The 14,389-nt window shown below is 52.9% G+C and overlaps 7 protein-coding genes across 7 annotated transcripts; 5 read left to right on the top strand and 2 right to left on the bottom strand.

The window, feature by feature from the left end:
• Positions 1-587: 587 nt before the first annotated feature.
• Positions 588-2,644, top strand: BDQ94DRAFT_182685 (glycoside hydrolase family 32 protein). Its single transcript, XM_026774217.1, has 2 exons — positions 588-2,049; positions 2,134-2,644. The coding sequence occupies exons 1-2, from the start codon at positions 648-650 to the stop codon at positions 2,565-2,567; spliced, it is 1,836 nt and encodes a 611-aa protein (XP_026630325.1). The 5' UTR covers positions 588-647; the 3' UTR covers positions 2,568-2,644.
• A 63-nt stretch (positions 2,645-2,707) lies between these two features.
• On the bottom strand, positions 2,708-3,448 carry BDQ94DRAFT_136139 (uncharacterized protein). The gene has a single exon (XM_026764803.1). It carries the CDS (start codon positions 2,917-2,919, stop codon positions 2,722-2,724), a length of 198 nt encoding a protein of 65 aa, XP_026630326.1. The 5' UTR covers positions 2,920-3,448; the 3' UTR covers positions 2,708-2,721.
• Positions 3,207-5,086, bottom strand: BDQ94DRAFT_166519 (putative amino acid transporter; the record flags this gene model as incomplete). Its single annotated transcript, XM_026770568.1, has 2 exons — positions 3,207-3,998; positions 4,055-5,086. 2 exons carry the CDS (start codon positions 5,084-5,086, stop codon positions 3,207-3,209), a joined length of 1,824 nt encoding a protein of 607 aa, XP_026630327.1.
• Positions 5,087-5,411: 325 nt separating this feature from the next.
• Positions 5,412-9,182, top strand: BDQ94DRAFT_156949 (homoaconitase LysF; the record flags this gene model as incomplete). The annotated part of the gene is made up of 2 exons (XM_026768683.1): positions 5,412-6,602; positions 6,879-9,182. The coding sequence occupies 2 exons, from the start codon at positions 5,412-5,414 to the stop codon at positions 9,180-9,182; spliced, it is 3,495 nt and encodes a 1,164-aa protein (XP_026630328.1).
• Positions 9,183-11,856: 2,674 nt separating this feature from the next.
• Positions 11,857-12,274, top strand: BDQ94DRAFT_136150 (ankyrin repeat domain-containing protein; the record flags this gene model as incomplete). The annotated part of the gene is made up of 1 exon (XM_026764804.1): positions 11,857-12,274. A coding segment is annotated over one exon (418 nt), but the record flags the coding sequence as incomplete, so codon positions are not given.
• A 314-nt stretch (positions 12,275-12,588) lies between these two features.
• BDQ94DRAFT_136151 (uncharacterized protein) lies at positions 12,589-13,394 on the top strand. Its single transcript, XM_026764805.1, has one exon. The coding sequence runs from the start codon at positions 12,649-12,651 to the stop codon at positions 13,264-13,266; it is 618 nt and encodes a 205-aa protein (XP_026630330.1). The 5' UTR covers positions 12,589-12,648; the 3' UTR covers positions 13,267-13,394.
• A 135-nt stretch (positions 13,395-13,529) lies between these two features.
• Positions 13,530-14,315, top strand: BDQ94DRAFT_136152 (uncharacterized protein). The gene has a single exon (XM_026764806.1). The coding sequence runs from the start codon at positions 13,623-13,625 to the stop codon at positions 13,824-13,826; it is 204 nt and encodes a 67-aa protein (XP_026630331.1). The 5' UTR covers positions 13,530-13,622; the 3' UTR covers positions 13,827-14,315.
• The last annotated feature ends 74 nt before the right edge of the window (positions 14,316-14,389 follow it).

The following is a 14,389-nucleotide window of genomic DNA, read 5'->3' on the forward strand; positions in this document are numbered from 1 at the left end:
GGCAAGGTTTCTCTCTTGTGGCTCCACTTGCCACGCTAGTGGATCCCACCTCCAGCCATCGTCCCTTGGCTTGAACTCTATCATTAGATAGAGATTTTACGGGGGAGAAGAATATGGTTGGTGTCCACGATGGAAATACCTATGGAGAATACGATGAGGCTTGGGATTTAGTCTTGCCGGTCCTCGGACAGACTCTCCCCCGGTGATTTGATCTAACTTGGTGGTGTTAGGGGTACGTTTTCATTCCACAGTAACCTGGGTATCCATGTTTGAAATATAATGGGAATTGACGGAGTCTGGGGTTCTTTTCGCCGAAGATCCTCCGGGGATTGAATCATGCCCCACGACACGAGCAAGGTTCATCGTCCACTCAGTACAGGCAGGCAAGCTCGGCTGCATTGGATTTTGCAGCGGCTGCCAATTCACTCCCGGACCTCGAGCTTTATCGGTGGGGGTTGATAAGAAATAACTAAGGTGACGACGGATTGCTTCTGGATTCAACCTTGCCTGATAGGAGGGTTCCCGTCATGTCTGTCAATGGGAAATACTGAAATTGATATGTGTTCAACCTTGAGACCTTGTCAGCATCTCTGAAGATCAACCACAAAGCCATCGCTCTTCCAGTTTAAAAATCGAGAATAGCTCGGATGGAGCGGCAAACTAGCCCCTCAGATGACGCCCAGCGATGGCAGCCATCCTACCATTTCACTGCCCCCCACGGGTGGATGAATGACCCGTGCGGTCTAGGTTATGATCCTGCAACCGGCGTCTATCACCTGTCATTCCAGTGGAACCCGAAAGGCAATGACTGGGGAAATATATCCTGGGGGCACGCTGTGTCTAATGATCTGCTCCATTGGGAGGTTTATCCGGAGCCATGTCTGCAGCCCACCACCGAATATGACCGATGTGGCGTCTTTACGGGCTGCTTTCGACCCAATGCTGTAGATGGGGCCCCGAATGCCCTGACTGCTATATACACATCAGTGAAGCGCCTTCCCATTCATTACACGCTGCCGTATGTGCCTGGCTCCGAATCGGTCAGTTTAGCCACTTCGCATGACCAGGGGTTGACATGGCAGCGTCTCGACTGCAACCCAATTATAGCACGCTCACCCCCAAATGTCAAAGTAACAGGCTGGCGGGATCCTTTTGTGGGTGCCTGGCAGTTCATGCGGGAACAGCCGGAAGCTTTTCCATCCTCCGACCTCTGCGGTCTGATCTCCGGAGGTATCGCCGGACAGACCCCAACAGCTTTTGTATATTCCATCAATCCTCACGACTTACGACAGTGGAAGTACCTGGGGCCGCTGGTTGATGTTGGACTCAATTTCAACCCCTCCCGTTGGTCCAGCGACTTGGGGGTCAACTGGGAAGTCGTCAACTGGATTCCCATGACAGACGACGAGGATGTTACACGGTTGTTCATCCTCATGGGGGCTGAGGGAGGTCTTGCATCTGACAAAAGCCAGAAAAAGTCACCTCGAGCACAGCTTTGGATGTCAATTAAGCCGTGCTTTAGCACCCAACCGCATAGCAATACCGACCCTCTCGCATCCTATGCATTTTCCGGGGTCTTTGATCACGGTTGCGGCTATGCGGCAAATAGCTTTTGGGACCCGGTCACAGGCCAGCAGATAGTCTATTGCTGGATTACAGAAGATAACCTGCCAGATGACCTTAGGCACCGACAAGGATGGAGCGGCATGTTGTCTATCCCACGAGTAGTGAAACTGATCACTCTGCGCCATGTTAAGCAAGCCCGGCGTTCAGAGCTGAATGCCATCACCTCGATCGAAACAGAAGAAGAGAGACAACAAACCTTCACCATCCGGACGCTGGGTGTTCTCCCAGATCCACGACTTAAAGCTCTTCGCAGTAAGACGAACGGCATGCATATCGATCACCTGCCCCTAAGCAAATCCGACAATCGTATCTCTCCACCCAAAGCCCACTTTCCTATAACGACATCGAGATGGGAAGTCCATGCCAAATTCTCCGTCAGTAACCAATGCGGGAGAGTAGGCATAGAAGTCCTCCATGGCACCAGTATGTTTTATTCATCTCCCCCACACTGGCACACATCGTAGACTTTCAGCTCTTCCCCACTAACAGTCCACCAACACAAACCAGCCCTTTCAGACCCGCCGCGCCGTACTCTTCTATACTGGGAACCAGCCAGCGAAACCTTCTGTATCCAACGACCAATTCCGCATGACCTCCGCATCAATCATGAACTAGTGACCGCTGCCCATACGCTATTTACGTTTGAAACCCCATCCGGCGAACAAAAGGAAGAGGCGCTACAGATCCACGCATTCTGGGATACGAGCGTGCTCGAAGTGTTTGTGAACGAGCGCACCGTCATCTCCACCCGCATCTATCTGCCACCTGACCAAGCCTCCCAGTGTGCACTGCGTTTCTTCGCCGAGGGAGAGACCGACCGTGATGATCCTCCGGCTGTGGTTCTACAGGCAGATAGTTGGGATGGATTGGGCCTCGATAAGCATGATCGTGTCTCGTTGATCGAGCAATTGAGAACGAGGAAGAAGTCGATGCGCGAGTGAGATTCCATGCTAGAACCAGAGAGTCATAACACATGACAGAGCAATTAGGCTAGATATTGGAAAATTAAGAACTATCGTGAAGTCGAGCATTAACAGCTATGACTCTAGCTATCATATGCTAAAGCTTCAGTCCACAGTTCCGTTTGAATCTCTTTCAATACACGTATCTATGGCAGATGCCCCCGCCCCCAAAAAAGAACCTAAAAAGTAACAGGAAGATGAGACTCCACCCACCGCCATAAGTTCGATGATGATATGCAAAGCTGAAAGCAAATGCTTCGAATCCTTCCCCACTTGAACCGGCATTTCCGTCATGCAAAATAACCCCGGATAATATGCGAATGGGTATCATGTCAGATGATTATCATGGGAGACCGTCCTTCCTTCCAACCAACCAGCCAAAGCGAACCGTTATATAAGATACCTTGCCAGGGATGCAACAGAAGAGAAAGAAGAATGAGAAAATAAGCTGGAATAGAAATAAAGTTATATAATAAAGAAAGGACAGGCATTCATAGAAGAAGAAAGAGGAAAGAAAAGTATTATAAGAGAAACATAAATAATAGTGGTCATAGCAAAACTAATTTACCGGTTGTTTGTTGTTGCTGAGGGGTCATGAAGAGGTAACCGGAATCGATCTCACCGGCGTTGCCAAAACTTCCAATTAGGAAACGCCTTTCGTCCATCGCGTTTGTAGATCCGCCAATAATAGACAGGGACACCGGCGACGATGAAAGCGACGACAATTAACGTCTGAAGCGGTTCTGCAATGATAGCCCGGCTGAGGAGGAAGAGACTAACGCAGCAGAAGATGATGGGAGTGGAAATCCAGGTCTTGTAGGGGCGATGCAGGTAGGGTTCCCGCACGCGAAGAATTATCAGGCCTAGCACCGTCACGAAGTAGAAGGTGTACCCGGCTACCCCGTAAAAGGTGACAAGGGTTTTGAATTCGCCGACGATGACGTAAATGAGGGTGAGTGTACTGTTCAGCGCCATGGCGTAAATGGGGGTGAAGCCAATTCGCGTGCCATCTCCACAGAGGCGCGAAAAGACCTTGGTGGCCCAGGAGCGGCGCTGGAGTCGGTTGGTGGAGGTGTCTCGAGTCCATAGTTTGCCGAAAATAGAGGGGAGATAGCCCTCTTTTCCGGCTGCATAGACTAAACGGCCGCTGGTGAAGGCCGTGGCGTTCAAGGCGCCTATGCAACTCGCGGATACGATGAGCGCGAATATAAGGGCTCCCACGTGGCCAAAGACCTTGTCGCCGAACTGAATGGCGACGGTATTGGTCGCTTCAATAGTCGAATGAGGGAGAACGAGAATGTAGGAGATATTGGCAAGGAGATAGGAGAGGATGACTAGTGGCATGGCTGTGTGGATCACTCGTGGAAGATCCTTGTTGGGATTCTTGAATTCGCCAGTCACGTAGTTTGTCTTGGTGGAGTCAGTCAGAGATGAATGTTGAATACTGGGTGTGTACAAAAACGTACGTTGTCCCAACCGTCAAAGGCCCAAAGACCCGCGTACAGAGCTACAGCCCATGCGGATATGTCGAGGTTCGTGCCCTCGAACCAGCCGGACTTCCATTCCTTGTTGGCACTGCCAGTCGATGAGTGACCTGTGATGGCCACAATGATACCGATGATGGTGACGCCCAGCAATGCGACAAACTTGAAGAACATGAAGAGGTCACCAATGCGCGCAGCCACTCTAGTCGAGATACAGTTCAACAAAGTCACCACGAAAATTCCGCCAAACGCAACAGCCTTGTTTATCCAGGGATTTACCGTTTCCACATCGGCGCCAACGAAGGCTCTTACGACGTATTCTCCGAAGATGATTGCGATGATAGCCGCACTGCCCGGCTTCAAGACCAAAACTGAGCACCACGTGAACAGGAAGCCCGCCAGCTCCCCGAAGATTTTAGAGAGATAGACCTGGGAGCCTCCGTTTAGGGGAATAGCTCCGCCGAGCTCTGCATAGCTGGCTGCTCCCGTCCATGCAAGTAGGCCAGCAACAACCCATGCAATCAGCGACGCACCAGGCGACCCCGCATTGGCATTGACCTGGCTGGGAGATGAGAAGATACCGGAGCCGATAACCAGCCCAATCACGAGAGATAGACCATTCATATATGTCAATATCTTGTTCCTCTCTAAGGACCCATCAGCAACTCCGGCCTCTCGGTCAGCGGCCGAGACCCCCAACGGTGCATAACCACCGGTCGTCTGAGACAAGGGAAACAAGGTCGCCCCGAAATCAAAGGCCGAGGATATCGAGTATGAGCGAGCCGATCGGGGGCGCCCTGACGGGCCCTGTAACTGTGGATTGGAGCTGGAAAGAGGATCTTCATCTTCGAGGGAGAGCTTGCGCGACGACGAAATGCCGGAGGGCGACGAGGAGCGGGAGGATCTGGGGGCGGAGTCGGGCGACGAGGCTAAAGACGCCAGTTCGAGGGAATCCCTGGGAGCATGGTAATTGCCCGACCTGGACTCGGAATTCGAGAAGGTTATATGGGACATGCCGCCCAAAGAAGGTCGAATCAAAGAATGGTTGAAAGCTGGAAGAGCGAAAGCGGGCAGTTAAGAAGGATGGGGCACGGGGCAGTGTTCCATGCCACGGGGAGCAACGAGTGGGCGGGCAATTCTTCCTCCCCTAAACAAAACAATGGGGGTCAGCAGATGAGAAAGAGACAAGAACTAGCGGCTTGGGGAGGAAGAAGCATGAAGCATTGAAGAAGATCTATTGAGGGACAAAGAAGAAAGACGAAGGGAAATGCGACTCCCTGCGTCCGCGGCCCAATGGGGCTTAGCGCCATGCGATCTCCGGTCTGCTTTTTATAGCGTCATGTTCCACTTCCCCATCCATTGCCCCAATTTTTTCCCTATACCCATGAAGCCCCGCGCTCTCCCTCAGGGCTTGTTGCGCCAGTTCAATGAGTCGCCCACTGTCGGGAGGCTCGTGAGCCGACCCCCCAGACGCTATGCTTCCACCTCGCCATCGTCTACTCCGCCGCCGAAGCAGCAACGATGGCTGCGATTCGCCTTCATAACTGCCGCTGCGGCGGGTATTGGTGCCCTGGTCCGGTCGCAACAGGGTCCAGATTCGACGACCCTGAATTCGATGAAGTTCACACCTTACTATTTAGTATCCCGCGAACCGGTCTCATCGACCGGGAGCTACTTCGTTCTTCAACCACCGGCGGCCGATGGCAGCAACCATGCCGTCTACGAGGGAGCATGGAAGACAGGCGTTTGGAGTGTCATGTTCAAACAGCCACAGTTGCAGATTGGGAGAGACTACACTCCTCTGCCCGCTACTTGCTCGGAGGATGAAGAAGACGAGTGTCTACGCTTCTTCATTCGGAAGGACCCGTTCGGCGAGGTCTCCCGCTATCTACACAGTCTAGAGATCGGAGCACCCATTGAAGTACGTGGCCCGCGAATCGAATGTGAAGTCCCTCCGGATACGCAGCGCATCTTGTTCATCGCCGGAGGCACGGGAATTGCCCCTGCCCTGCAAGCTGGACACACGCTTCTTCGCCGCACCAACGAAACGCATAAGCCTAGAATACATATCCTCTGGGCCAACAGGAGACGGGAAGACTGTGTTGGTGGTGTGAGTGACACAACTACAACTACAACAACAGCACCCTCAAGGTCATGGTTCTCCGGTCTCTTCACGTCTTCGAAGGGCAACCAAGACGGCCCTGATGAAGCACCCCGCAGTACAGCCACTTCGTTAATAGTCCGTGAACTGGAGGCTCTTCGGTCGCAATACCCTGGACAGGTGACCGTGGATTACTTCGTCGATGAGGAAGGCACCAGCATCGGGAAGCAGCTCATCCTGGACTCCACCCGCAGTGGCCCGTCTTCTCAGGATTCGGAAGAAAGCAAGAACAAACCCAACTTAATCCTGGTCTCCGGACCGGAGGGCTTCATTAGCTATATGGCAGGACCAAAGCTCTGGGCTCAAGGAATGGAATTGCAGGGACCACTCCGAGGTATCCTCAAAGAATTGGACTTGAAGGATTGGGTCGTGTGGAAATTGTAACCATAAGTATAAAGTTTTCTGTGCGATAGAGAGTATATAGACAAAATAGACCTTCCTCCGTCTTTTACCCCAGAATCCTCCGATAGCGGAGCAAGACATAATGCGTGCCGTGTGATTGGTCGATCATTCGGGTCTGGGTCCGCGTCGGGGCTTCCCTTTAGTTTGCCTTCAAGTGTGAACTTTGAGTCACTCAACTTTCTCCCAATTTCTTTCTTTGCTCTGTCCTTCCCCCATCCTTGACGCTTCTGTCTGAAGATGCAGTCGCGTTTGTTGCCCTCCGGCCCTGGCAGGCGCTGGATTTCTCTTCGCGTGCCGAACACGCCTCAACGACGTGCCTTCGCCTCCACCCGCTTCCTTTTCCAGGATGTCTTCCAGTCCCAACTGGACGACCCTTCCTCCGCCGCCCTCTTCTCCTCCCTGCAGTCCTCTCGGGCCGTGCCCCAGACCTTGACGGAAAAGATCGTTCAGAAGTACGCCGTAGGTCTGCCCGATGGCAAGTTTGTCAAGTCCGGCGACTATGTGACTATCGCTCCCCACCGGATTATGACCCATGACAACTCTTGGCCCGTCGCATTGAAGTTCATGTCGATCGGTGCCTCCAAGATGCACGATCCCAATCAGGTCGTGATGACTCTCGACCATGATGTCCAGAACAAAACAGAGAAGAACCTGCAAAAGTACCGCCAGATCGAGGAGTTTGCCAAGCAACACGGTGTCGAGTTCTATCCCGCCGGTCGAGGAATTGGTCACCAAATCATGGTTGAAGAAGGCTTTGCCTGGCCCGGCACTCTGGTGGTCGCCTCGGACAGTCACAGTAACACTTATGGTGCCGTGGCCTCGGTTGGAACTCCCATCGTGAGAACCGATGCGGCCAGTATCTGGGCGACCGGTAAGACGTGGTGGCAGATCCCCCCAGTGGCCAAGGTTACTTTTACCGGTATCCTGCCCCCTGGCGTGACTGGCAAGGACGTCATCGTTGCTCTGTGCGGTCTATTCGACAAGGATGATGTCCTGAACCATGCAATTGAGTTCACTGGCTCTGAGGAAACCATGAGAAGCTTGCCCATGGATAGCCGGTTGACCATTGCCAACATGACGACTGAGTGGGGTGCTTTGTCAGGACTGTTCCCCATGGATGGTGTTCTGAAAGGCTGGTTGAAGGGCAAGGCTACCACTGCGGCCATGGGCTTGGCTGATGGGCCGTTCAAGACCCTGGCTGCTCGCAACTTCACCCACCCTGCCATCGAGCAGCTTTTTGTGAACCCTCTCACTGCCGATAAGGGTGCCAAATATGCGAAGGAGCTCTTCCTGGACCTTTCGACTCTTTCTCCCTACGTTTCCGGCCCCAACTCGGTCAAGATTGCCACCCCCCTCAAGGAGCTGGAAGCCCAGGATATCAAGGTCGACAAGGCCTATCTGGTTTCCTGCACCAACTCTCGGGCTTCGGACATTGCTGCTGCTGCTAAGGTGTTCAAGGATGCCGCAGAGAAGAACGGTGGGAAGGTCCCGAAGATCGCTGATGGCGTCAAGTTTTACATTGCTGCCGCGTCCATTCCCGAACAGCTCGCTGCGGAAGGAGCTGGTGACTGGCAGACCCTCCTGGAGGCTGGAGCAACGGCCCTCCCCGCTGGATGCGGACCTTGCATCGGTCTAGGAACGGGATTGCTGGAGCCCGGCGAGGTCGGCATCAGTGCGTCGAACCGCAACTTCAAGGGTCGCATGGGTAGCACTGAAGCCAAGGCATACTTGGGTAGCCCCGAAATTGTTGCTGCCAGCGCCCTCAGCGGCAAGCTGAGCGGCCCTGGCTGGTACCAGCCCCCTGAAGGGTGGACCGAAGTTGTCCGCGGTGAGGGCGATGGTATCCGCGAGGAGGACCGCATGCTCAATACCGAGCAAGCTCTTGAGAAGCTCCTTGGTCAGTTGGATGACCTTGTTGCCGATGGGGAGAAGCGCTTCGCTCCGGAGGAGAAGGTTGAGGAAGAGGGTGGCCTGACTGAGGTGTATCCTGGTTTCCCTGAACGCGTCTCTGGCGAGATTGTGTTCTGTGATGCTGACAACCTGAACACGGACGCCATCTATCCCGGTTACTGGACCTACCAAGACAATGTCCCCGTGGAGAAGATGGCTGAAGTATGCATGTCCAACTATGATAAGGAGTTCGCCTCCATTGCCAAGGAGGGTGACATCCTGGTTGTCGGATACAACTTCGGCTGTGGTAGCTCTCGTGAACAGGCGGCCACTGCTCTCTTGGCGAAGCAGATTCCCCTGGTCGTTTCGGGTAGCTTTGGCAACATCTTCTCCCGGAACAGCATTAACAATGCTCTCATGGGTCTGGAGGTCCCTCGCTTGGTTAGCCGTCTGCGCGAGGAGTTTGGCGACAAGCAGCTTACCCGTCGGACCGGTTGGACTCTGACCTGGGATGTCCGGCGCAGTCAGATTGAGATCCAGGAAGGCCAGAACGGACCCAAGTGGACTCACAAGGTGGGCGAGCTGCCGCCCAACGTGCAGGAGATCATTGCGAAGGGTGGTCTGGAGAAATGGGTCAAGAACGCCATTGAGGCGTAGAGCAAGTGGTTCAGCAGAAATGAAACGCGCATGACTGTCGACAAAGTGATTCTTATGATACCCAAGCCTTCCAGTCTTCGTTATGGGGTTGCGGCGTGAATGTTTCTTGGACAGAGACGATACGCATGAAAAAAAATATCAAACTCAAGAGATGACTCTGCATGTATAGAAAGAAAAGAGATTTCCCTTATTAGATGTACTCCAGTTCACGATCAATGTATTCTATTTTCTATTTTTTTTTCTCTTACTTTTTCTTACTTTTACTTCCAGTTCTCGGTGCCTAGAGAGAACGTGTGTTTTTCACCAGCATTGGGGGAAAAAATGTCCCGCTGGGTCACATTTGCACACCCTCTTGCTTTCATCTTCCTCCATTTAAACCCTATCTCTCTGCATCAGCCATTCCCACCATCACGATGGATATGGCTATGCCAGGTCCAGAAAACAAGGATGACCTTGTTGTTTGCTGCGGGGAATCAGACGAGGTTTGGGGCGGTGTTTTAGGACGATCGCCTTACAAGGTTTAGAACACGGGCACTGGCGTGGTGGCCTGCAGTTGCACGGCTCACTGAGCCTGTCATGATTCGCTCCAGCTCAGATGCCTTCAGCTGTCAATCCTCTGCTGGCTTCCTTCCTTCAGCTGGCATTGTTTTCTTTTATTCTGCTCTCCTCCTTCATGATCGATGGACTCTCTACGGTCCCCCCCCCCAAACTTATGATCTGAGCATCCGAAACCTTCAATTTGTATATGATCGTATACTCAGCCCCGCTACGCTGCTGATGTTCCCCCAATGAGGTGTGGCTACCGGCAATGGATCCTGTCACCGCAATCGGTCTGCTTTCCGGTGCGTTTCAGATCGCTCAGTACGTCAAAGACACCGCGGGGGCACTGGCCCATCTGTATGGCAAATTCAAGGATGCCGACCTCACCATTCGATCGCTTATCGGCGAGCTGACGACCATCCGATCGGCCATTACACAGCTACACGAGTGGGCAAGCTACAATGTTCGTGACTCAACCGAACCCGACGAGTATGTCGAGGGACTTGAAGTCGCATTGGACGGCTGTCGCGCCGTCATGGAGGTTCTCTCGGACGAGGTCTCAGCTCTGACAAGAGGTGCAATGCTGAGTGACACTGGGATCGGATTTCGCACTCGAGTAAAGGTCGTCTGGAACGAGGACAGCATGAAGGTTCATCAGGAACGACTGCGTGCGCAGGTTCATGCACTGCAGCTCCTGCTTCAAGCCTGCCAATGGTGAGTCTGGAAGTTGACGAAGCAGCAATAGATTACTGCATACTAAACATCGTGCATTAGTCGGACATCAACCGAACAAGTCGAACTGTTACGGAGAGCGGAAAATCGCCAGATCATTGCGAAAGTCGCCAGCGATACAGCAACACTACGGTCTGCTTACAGCTACGTACCCTCACGGGCGGAGACTCCGAGCCTGACTCGTCGCTCATCCTCCGTAGGGGACACGGTTTTTGATTTCGATAGAACAGTGGTGACTTCCCTTCCCTATAGACGCGCGATCGGACAATCACGGACCCATCCTACGACGCAAGCTGCGGTCAACCGCAGCACTTACAGCCCACCTATAGATGAAGGGTATGGAAGTGGTACTGTGAGTAGTGCAAGCCCTCCCGGAACGAGTGGAGTTCTCCCAATACATCCCTCTGCGTCGTTCGACTCTAGCCATGGCCACAGTAAGAGCGTGTCGTTCGCACCGACTCCTTTACCGCAGAGTCCGACTCAAGTCCGCAGATGGCAGTCAGATGCGAGTGGCGCTTCCTGGGGTAATCGCTCCTCAGGATCACGGCGTGAGAAGATTCGGTCCATCATTCGGCAACTCAGGCGTCCAAGCTGGTCAGCGACGCAAGCTTCCGTACGAGTTCCTGGGCGGAGTCCGTCGGAGCGTCGGCTGTACGAAAGAGATTTGAATACTAGCATTAATTTGACATCACCGGATGGAGCGTCTGCGCCGCCAATTATCAAGTCAGCCCAGTCGGGCAGTCGATCCGATGTCGAAAGGCTCCTCGAAAGTGGTCATGACATTGAAGCCCGTCATATCCCGTCGCGCAGGACTGCCCTTTTAGTAGCATCCCATTGCGGGAATGAAGACGTGCTGGATCTACTGCTGCAAAGAAACGCTAGAATGGATGCTACCGACAAGTCGGGTTCCACCGCGTTGCACTTGGCTGCGTCGCGCGGTCATTGCAGAGTGCTTGAACTGCTTCTTCCTGAGTGCTTAGATATCGAAGCACGGAATGCTAACGGCCAGACTGCTCTCTGGGTAGCAGCACATTATGGCCAAGCTGAAGCCACAAACCTCTTACTTGCTTGTCACGCCAAAGTTAATGCGCGAGCTAATGATCAAGCGACGCCGCTACATCTGGCCGCCAAACTAGGCGATATAGTAATAGCAAGGATTTTGATACAAAACGGCGCAGATTTGGAAGCCAAGGACGGAACGATGATGGCACCACTACACTACGCCTGTGAAGGGGGGCATCTGGATGTTATGGAGCTGCTCCTCAATGAGAAGGCGAATGTTAACGCGGCTGGAAGCGACCGAAGGACGCCGCTCATATGTGCAGCTGCCCTGGGTCAGCTGCTGGCGACGCAGCTTCTGCTTAAAAAGAAGGCATCGACTCGATCGGTCGACGATGCTGCTATGACGGCCTTGCACTGGGCTGCTTATAATGGGCACACCGAGATTGTTGACATTCTTAGCCAGAAGAAAGGGTTGCTGGCCAGAACTAACATTGCGGGACGAACAGCCTTACATCTGGCTGCAATGAAGTCACAGTTCGCGGTGGTGGAGCTGCTTCTTCGGAAGAGTATGCCATTAGAAAACCGCTGCCTCTCGGGTCTCACGCCGCTTCACTATGCGTGCATGGCTGATAATTGTGAGGTTACGAAGCTTCTGCTTATCTCGGGCGCCAATATCGAGGCCCAAGCTGACTCGGATCAACGTCGACCGGTCCACCTTGCAGCTGTCCGTGGGTCGATGGCACTTCTTAATTTACTCTGTGACAAAGGAGCTTCTCTGGATGCCCGTGACACCGCGGGAGATCGAGCGCTCTGCGTAGCATCTCGGTACGGACATGCGGCCGCCGTCCAGAACCTGCTCGACCGCGGGTCCCCAGTGTGCCTGCCTTATGGCGTCCGATCGGAAGAGGATTCGCCTTTGTGTTTGGCCGCTATGGGAGGACATGTGCCCGTGGTCACGCTTCTCCTCCAGCGAGGTGCGTCAGCCATCAAGCGGGACGAACGAGGATGGCAGCCCTACCGCTATGCCGCTTACTATGGCCATCCAAGTGCGCTTCGTCTGCTCATGTCCTGTAGTCCCCTGGTTGCCAAAGACGACGTAGATCTGGGCCTCACGGCAGAGAGAATCGGATTCGCGCCGTCTGCGGATATATCTATTGAAAGGAAGCGAGAAGTACAAAGCTTATTGTATCAGATGCAGCACCCGTCACAGCCAGGAGCCGAAGGCTCCCCGGCCTGGTCCTTTCCGCTAAAGCCCAACCAGCAGCACCCAGTACCTTCTGGAGTCTTGTCCGATGTCGCTGTATACCATACCCAGCTGTCTCCGACGGCAGAAACGAGTCCTCAGGAGCTGCCAGGGACTTTAGAACAAGGGCTCCCGGCAAGCCGGTCTCAGACGCCAGAGCATATGCGGCGAGGAAGTAGCATTTATCAGCGCATAGACTCTGAATTCCGCGACGTCCCGCAGATCCTAGAGGCCAATGAGCGGGCCTTTGCCCCAACCAATGAACAGATCGCGATGCCTCAAGCGCGACATTACTATCAAGTGCCCGGAGGAACTCCTAGTCCAAGCAGCCCGTTTCTGGAAAGTGTGTTTTCGCATGCAGGCGAGAGGGTTGGCGTCCGCGCCACAGACTCGCCTGTCTCTTTGACAGATGTGCATGGGCTGAACCCTCCGCGCGCATCTTGGACAGCACCCCTGAGCCATGCAGGCGGGGAGGGTCAAAAGAAAGAAAGAGAATGGGACACGGAATCTTCTATATCATCAGTTTACACTGCACCGGAGGAAGAGGTTGCCGAGCTTGCTGCCTAGATTTACAACGTATAATATTACATTGTAGCTAGATCATATGTCACACATACACACACACACACACAGAGAGAGAGAGAGAGAGAGCGCGCGATCTGCCTTACGGCCACCTCTATACGAGAATTTCCTTTCTATGGATCTGGTTGAGTCACTCCCGGACGTTGACCCAAAAATAGCAGCAATATAAGCATGTGGCATCGCATGGCATCTCTCCGCCATGTGGCCGGGAGGAAGCCTTGACCCATCAAAGTCAAAAAGAAAGACATGTCTCAGACTCGTTTCTTTTTCTCCCACAAGCCTCAGGCTGATTGCTCTAGTCATCCGCCAGGATTAAACGTGGCTGAGGATGACGATGGTTCATGCCTTTGTGCATCCAATCAGCCACTGCGAGGGTACCAACACCTATAGCTGTGCAGTATATCTCCCAGGGACAGAAAAGTCTCATTGGCGCAGCGGATATGCTGACTCGAATCCCGAGATTCCTCAAACTGTGTCTGTTATCTTATTCTTATCCTTCAGGCCGTGCGTATGATGCCGTGACGAAGTATAATCAGCTGACCTGACCTTATTGACAACCACCGACTAAACAGTTCCATGCCAGATGATAGGAGGAACCCAACTAGACCAGGCAAGACAAAAACCAACCAACGCTAGTAAGTAGTTAGTTAAAGGTTACACCTGAGTCATGCTTTCAAGCAAAAAAAACTCTCAAATCTAGTAAAAGAGAAGAAAAAGCAAAGCGAAACCATACCAAGCCGAATTCAGGCTTTGATCCCGTCTTATCGACTATTTCTGAATCTTCTCATACAGAAGGTATTGGTCCTGAGGCTTCGATTATATTTAGCACATTGGTTGGTTAGCAAGAGAGTCAGTCAGTCATTTAGTTAGTTACGACGGTAGCACTGGGGTTTTGGGATGCAACTCTCGTCAACTATGGGATGGGGTGGGCCTGATGCGTATTATTCGAGGGATTTTGTAGGACTACAACTTTATGAGCTCTTGGTTGATGTGCAGTTGGGGCTTAGGAGATGATGCATTAGTAGTAGTACTGGGTGTATATATAAAGGGTTCTTGTGCCCGGATAGATAGAAGCTTGAGCAGATTCACTACTACTACTACTACTACT

Source organism: Aspergillus welwitschiae, assembly GCF_003344945.1.
Source record: "Aspergillus welwitschiae strain CBS 139.54b unplaced genomic scaffold BDQ94scaffold_4, whole genome shotgun sequence".
In the NCBI taxonomy this organism is placed as follows: domain Eukaryota; kingdom Fungi; phylum Ascomycota; class Eurotiomycetes; order Eurotiales; family Aspergillaceae; genus Aspergillus; species Aspergillus welwitschiae.

What these genes read in the sequence shown, in the direction of transcription:
- BDQ94DRAFT_136152 (XM_026764806.1), top strand. Translation starts at nt 13,623, where the DNA reads ATGCCTTTGTGCATCCAATCAGCCACTGCGAGGGTACCAACACCTATA.
- BDQ94DRAFT_136139 (XM_026764803.1), bottom strand. Translation starts at nt 2,919, where the DNA reads ATGATACCCATTCGCATATTATCCGGGGTTATTTTGCATGACGGAAAT.
- BDQ94DRAFT_182685 (XM_026774217.1), top strand. Translation starts at nt 648, where the DNA reads ATGGAGCGGCAAACTAGCCCCTCAGATGACGCCCAGCGATGGCAGCCA. An exon ending in AGAAGTCCTCCATGGCACCA is followed by an intron (nt 2,050 to 2,133) that starts GTATGTTTTATT and finishes AACACAAACCAG; the next exon opens with CCCTTTCAGACCCGCCGCGC.
- BDQ94DRAFT_136151 (XM_026764805.1), top strand. Translation starts at nt 12,649, where the DNA reads ATGCAGCACCCGTCACAGCCAGGAGCCGAAGGCTCCCCGGCCTGGTCC.